The 6557-nt window shown below is 31.7% G+C and overlaps 1 protein-coding gene across 4 annotated transcripts in view; it reads left to right on the plus strand.

The window, feature by feature from the left end:
* Positions 1-6557, plus strand: part of Rfx3 (regulatory factor X3) — a 264034-nt gene that overhangs the window by 205323 nt on the left and 52154 nt on the right. For all 4 annotated transcript variants that reach the window (XR_002025914.2, XM_010640114.2, XM_010640117.2 and 1 more), the window contains exons 8-9: positions 4297-4418; positions 6111-6223. Coding sequence is in view for 3 of the 4 variants with exons in the window: in XM_010640114.2 (XP_010638416.1) it covers positions 4297-4418; positions 6111-6223 (235 nt within the window). In the remaining variant the exon portion in view is untranslated. The remainder of the gene's footprint in view (positions 1-4296; positions 4419-6110; positions 6224-6557) is intronic.

A 6557-nucleotide genomic window follows, 5' to 3' on the forward strand; every position in this document is an offset into this window, starting at 1 on the left:
ATATATATATCATATATATCATGATATATATATAGTGGTACATCAGAAAATTTAGTCACTGTTCTGGAAGAATGGATATCTTCACATCTTCACATTCACTATATGCTTTCTTCTAACCCATTCATGTTTCTATCACTTGATTCATTTCAGACATCAAGTATACTAAAGATTTGTGGAACAGCTTTTCCAAAGAGAGACTTAAGGATGCTTATAAAAATCTAGCCTCTTTCCCTGATTGTTAGTTTAACATTTTTATTTGTTCATGCAAATCAAGTGATTGTGTACTTATTTTTGAGATTCATCCATTATTTTGAGTATATTCATAACCTCCTATGTCCTATTATAGAATTCCAGAGTACAGTTAAAAATTTGTCCATTCACAAGTTTTTGTCAGTTATAAAGTATCCTGCTATATAATAAACTACCTATACAGTTCATATTTTGTGCTTTGCATTTGCATTTTACTGCTGCTTTGAAAAGCCTTCAAATGTTTCAGTGTTGGAAACCTTTCCCCTTGGTACTGTTAGTTAAATGTGTTGATAAATGTATATCACTCTTTGCCTTCCATTGGATGCTTCAGTAACTGTGCTTATAGGATTGTTGATAGAATATTAATTTTATAGTAGAGCTACAACTTTCCAAGTCCTAAATAACAGATATTGCTAGCTCCATGGGGGAAGATGCCTAATAATTTTCCAAGTTCTCTGTGTTAATGACAGGTTTCATGCATACAGTCAGCTATTAAAGCATTAGAGTTTCTTTCATTTCTTAATCATCAACAACTTTAGCTCTGATTTCCTATGGAGTTACAAGCTGTTAAAATGATCATTTGCCTCTTACTAATTTTGAAACCAAGAGCTGTTTCTTTGATGCAGTGCTGCTCTTTCTCAAAAGCACACAACAAATAAGAAGCACTACTATGTATCTACTATGGGAAAACCTAATTTGAAAATAATAAATTTGTAAAATAAGTGGGGGTAAAAAAAGGGTAATGCTCTTAAATAATAATGAGTTCTAGTTTTTTTTAAAAGACCTAGACAGGGTTTTTTTTTTTTCCTAGTAGAATGCTTCCCTGATCTAACAATTTGATATTTATGGTGATCATTTTTTGGAGAGTATGGAGAGGTGGGAAATCTAAACATAACATTCAATGTTGAAAGGTCAGTTGAAATTCACCTAGAATTAATATAGCATATAGAATTAATATAGAATTAATTACCATAGTGAATTAATAGACTATTTTTTGAAAATTTATTTACACTTAGCCTTTTTACAACCATGTATATAGATAATCACACCCATAGTAAATGCTCAGTAAATACTTCTTAAACTTATTTAATATGCTAAAATCAATTGATAGTGTGATGAAATGTTATCTCGAACATTCATTAATTCATCCATCTGTTTAAACATAATTATTGTATGCTCAAATATAGTTTATGGGAAATTTTTTAAAATTTATTTTTAATTTAAAAACTCTTTCTCACTTATAGGTTCACATTAACCATCTGGTACATGAGCCTTGCTCTGTTCTTCTTGATGTAATTCTTCATGGTAAACCTCTTCTAAACTTTGTCCTAAGACTCTTCTCTCAGGAAACACAGTTTGAGATACAGGTTTATAGCGGTTCCATTAGTAACCAATGATAGAGACACAGAGTATATTTTGGCCTGTCTTTCGACTCACTGTACACCATGCTACCCTTAATGGTTATAATGAAAACACTCATTCCCCAGTTCTGACTGTATTTTCTGTTTTTTTCCTTAATCTCTGGTACATAGGACCTTTTTCTAAGTAGTCACCTAGATAGTTTATCAGAATTTACCAGTTTATCTTTTTTTTTACCCTATAAGCTGGTCTTGAAACTGGTCTCACATAATATAGTATACCCCTAATTAGTGCTTCCCACTCATTATAATTATTATTAAGCATAATTGTACATTAATTATAACTCATTGTCATTTTGATTGCATATAAAAATATAATATCTCTTTTAGAAACTTCTGCTGTGATACCAATAGCTATTGCTATCTTTCTAAAAAGAAATAATTTTGCTTTGTAGGCTAGTTTTATGAAGTGCTGTGTACAGGTGGATTATAGCATAGCATCTTCCTCTGAAAGCATATAGGCTAAAAAAAACATACATAATTTTCCTTTTTTTTGGTTACATTTCACTTGCCTTTGTTTTTTTTTGTTTTTTTTTTTTTTTCCTGGTACCAGGGATCAAGCTGAAGACCTTGTGCTTGCAAGGCAGGCACGGTACTCCTACGCCAAATCCTTGGCCCTGCCTTTGGTATTCTTACCAGATATATCAGATGCTGGGTAGGAAAAAGTAATGTGATAAAATATAGCTGGACACAATATCATACAATTGCTTTGTATTTCTATATTGAAACTTAGTGAATCAAAGTCTATATGACATATTTCTGTTTATCTCTTCTCTGGGATAAAAAATTTAAATTTCTTTGATCACTTGTGTTTTAACTCCATGAATCCCAAACTTAAACAAAGAAACGTGGTTAAACAGTTTTAGGCTTTTTTATTGGTACTATAAAATTTTGTAGTAGAACAAAGGACAGCTAATGTCAATGTACACTTGGAATTAGTCAATGAGAACAAGAAATTTCTGTAAATGCATTAAAGTCACAGCCATCCAAGGCCTGCTTTTAGAGAATGGGTAAGCAACTTCTCCCCATACGAGTACATAGTCTGCTGTACCTCACACAGCTATATGCTTCTAAGATGGTTATATAAGGAGGAAAAGAAGTCAAAAAATTCCATCTTTCATATGTAATGCTTCTAGCATATCACAGTATGAACCCTTCCATTGTTTCTTGGTATATCCCCAAATGAAAAAAAAATTTTCAGAGTTTTCCCATGAAATAGAATAATAGCCTTAAGTTCTTCTAGATTTTTACAAAGCAACAACTAATATTCTGCTGTTGGAAGATCATCACTAAAATTGTAAGGATGAAATGTGTTCTACCCTTGTTCACCCTCTATCCTCTGACTTAATTTTGCTGTTATAGCTTTTTGGGGAGAGACTCTCACATAAGAAATAAACACAAATGTGATTATGAGAAACTGCTATTTTCTTAGAAGTTTCATTTATCTAAGTTATAATTAATCCAGACTGAATAATTTCTTAGAGCATCATGAGCATGTTTGTATGTTTCACCAGGACAATACATTTCATATCTGTTGTCAGCAGGCATCTTTTACATAGTACAGACTTTAATATTCATAATAACTGCATATGAATGATACAGTTGAATCATGGCATTCTTATAAGGGTCGCGTGTCTGGATAGTGAGAATATAAAGTTCTTCTGTTAAAAATACAGTAAAAACTAGGAAAATAAATTGGAAGAAAAAGACCATAATTCAAATGAAGGTATCTCTATAGGTTATGTGTTATTTATTTTTATTCCCTTATTTCTGAAATGAAGAAAAATTAAGTGCAGTCTACTTATTTATCTTTTGTTTACTCCTCCTAGGAAACTTGCTCAAGCTTTCTCTGGCCTTTTTAAAATATATTTTGCTTCCAAGAAGTCTTTGTTGCTGAAGCATAACTTTTTCCCCTCTTAGCAGGATGGAAAATATATAAAGTTGTATGACTAGTACCTAAAGATAAATATATGCCTATATCTGAATTTGATGGAGTGAGGAGTAAGCTAGGTAGGTTTGTAGATGGATTCTTGCAGGCAGTTTGCTGCATACTGATGTTTATGGCCTTTGTACCTCAGCTGTGAATAAGAATTAAGGGAGGTATTATGTGTTCAGATATGTAAGAGGTTTGAGGAGATATGAAAAATAATATGACTTGAGACTGATAATATTTTTAAAAAATTAACTGAAAGTCATTCATCAACATTTCTTAGGCCTCAGTAAGCTCTTAGATCTTAGCTAAGGTTAAAGTTCAAATGCACAAGTATTTACAATATTTTTACCTTATCAATTGGCCATTGAAAGTTGTTTTCAATATATGTATTGAAACTATATGAACATTTTTGCTGTTGCCATCCAAATACCTCATAATTCTCTCATTCTTAGGTAGATTTCCAGATTTTCAAAAATGGATCCTCTTGCTCATTCCCTTCCCCTGTTTTTCTTTACACAAGTGAAAAAAGATGTTTTATCCTAACTTTATATGGCTTTCAAGGAAAAAAAATCTACAATTATTATGAGACATTAAATGAGATGGAATGAATTTGAATGCTTTGGGAGTTTTGGGTAGTACAAAAAAAGCAAGGAATAATTTGGTTTGTTTTTTTTTCCCCCCATCTAATATTTTTAGGTACAAGCCTATGCAGAAAGTGGATGGGGTTGCAGATGGTTTCACAGGAAGTGGTCAACAGACAGGGACATCTGTTGAGCAAACTGTAATTGCCCAAAGTCAACATCATCAACAGTTTTTAGGTATGTTAAGGGGTAATACTAGTTGCTATTAGGATATTTGAAGAGAACAATAATAGTCTTTTCTCCAACTGCAGTATCTGTTACAGTTGCTAATTACATAGAACAGTCTGTGGGTTCTGGAACTATACACATCACGTGATAACTCTAGTTCAGCCCTATTTTTGCACGTTCACAAAACTTATTTTTAAAAATATCTAGAGCTCTGAAGGATTTTAAATGCATATGAATTAAAAGCTTATTGCTTTGAAAGTGTTTTCCAGAATTTATATTAATTGGCTTTTGTGGTCACAATTGTTTTGTCTACTGTCAATAGTGACTTCAAGTAACAAAAGATTTTCTACTTACAAAGATGCATATATATATATATATATATATATATATACACACAATCTCAAATTAGAAAAAAATTTTATAAACTTCAAAAGTAAAATGTTTTTAAATTTGTCATAGTACTCACTATTTTTGTGATTTTGTAGCTGATATACATGTTTCTTGTTATTGAAATGATTAAGAAGTAAAACTTGAACATTTTGCAGATTACTGCCATAGTCAAAGGGGCAAAAGTGGCAGTTGAATGTAATTGATGCTCTTCTAACAATGAACATGCATTTTCCATTACAACAGTTCAAAATGAATAGATGCTATGAGAGAGAGTGTGTATGTGTATGTGTCTCTGTGTGTGTGTGTGTGTGTGTGTGTGTTTGTGTATGTCTGTGCACTTTCCAACACAGACAACTAAAATGGACTTTCAGGTAGGAATAGCTACTGAAAGTTGGAAATACTGTGCAGAATTTCCCAAACAAAAATCCTCAGGTATCTTTATGGACTCAGGAGCTTTCAACAAGAATTCTGGTTTTTATTTTTTCTTTTCTTTCAATTATAATTTGTAAAAAGTAGTAAAAGTATATTTGAGTTTACCTAGAAACTAGACCTAGGTACTGTTTTGAAGCTGTATTTTCCACAATGTATTTGAACTTATGGTAAGGCGAGCACTGACGTTAATTGTCTAGAACTGATGAGGAAAAAACAGACTTACTACCATGTAAATTCTGTCTTCCCCCTGAGAAAGGCTAAATGATTTCCCTGTGCTCTGTGTGGAGACTCACTTCACAGTCAGATGTTGATGTGGAAGAGATTACTGGGCCCGTCCACCTCAGAAATCTGGTGCGACAGCAGTTAGTGCCATGTTAGTGTTACAAGAGAAATTTAGTTACAGGACAACACCATCATCCTTCACATCAATTTATGTTAAGTTCAATGTGATTTTCATAATTTTTAATTGTATTTATTCTTTAAGTCTTTTGGCTTTTATTTAAAAAATATGAACATAATGAGTTTAAAGCTAGGTTAATTTTATGTAATTAAGTAGCATAATAATAAAAATAAGTATAATTGGTACTGGTAAGATTGAGATATTTTTCTTTTAATAGAGACTTATGCTAGTCTATTTCCAGTATAACTATAATGAAAATTTAGTTTTTACAGAATATGAAAATGTATTCCCTCTGTTATTATGTTTTTTGCTGATGATATTGCTACATTTTGCTTGCAGAATATTAATTTGGAAATCCTTTTATTTGGCTCTTGACCCCTAAAATTTTTTATATTTTAGTTTCCTGAAATTTTTTCTTATAAATTTTTAATTGAAACCATCCACAGTAGTTTTTTTCTGTTGTGTTGTCATGGTAACAGATGCATCACGAGCACTTCCAGAGTTTGGAGAAGTAGAAATCTCTTCTCTGCCAGATGGTACTACCTTTGAGGATATCAAGTCACTACAGAGTCTTTATCGAGAGCACTGTGAGGTAAGCCTTTTCAAACATAGTATGAGCATGAACTGTGTTTTGCCAGACAATGTGTTAAAAGAAAATAATCAGGCTTTACCTAGAAGACTGATGAAGTCAACATTAATTCTTTATAGCCTAATAAATTTATTTCTCTTCTTTCTTGTCGCAGAAAGATGAGGAATGCAGGAAAGTGAGAACACATTTTATTTTCCATTTTTTAATTCTATCCTAATCTGATTCCTTTGAAACAATTTTGTTTCTAAGTATTTATTCTACAGAAATATTAACATATGGGTGATAAGACAAATGTACAAAGGTTTTTTTTGCATTATTCTTTTTTTTTTTTTTTTTG

The sequence above is a fragment of the Fukomys damarensis genome, unplaced genomic scaffold (genome assembly GCF_012274545.1).
Source record: "Fukomys damarensis isolate Sample0158 unplaced genomic scaffold, DMR_v1.0_HiC HiC_scaffold_31, whole genome shotgun sequence".
NCBI lineage: Eukaryota > Metazoa > Chordata > Mammalia > Rodentia > Bathyergidae > Fukomys > Fukomys damarensis.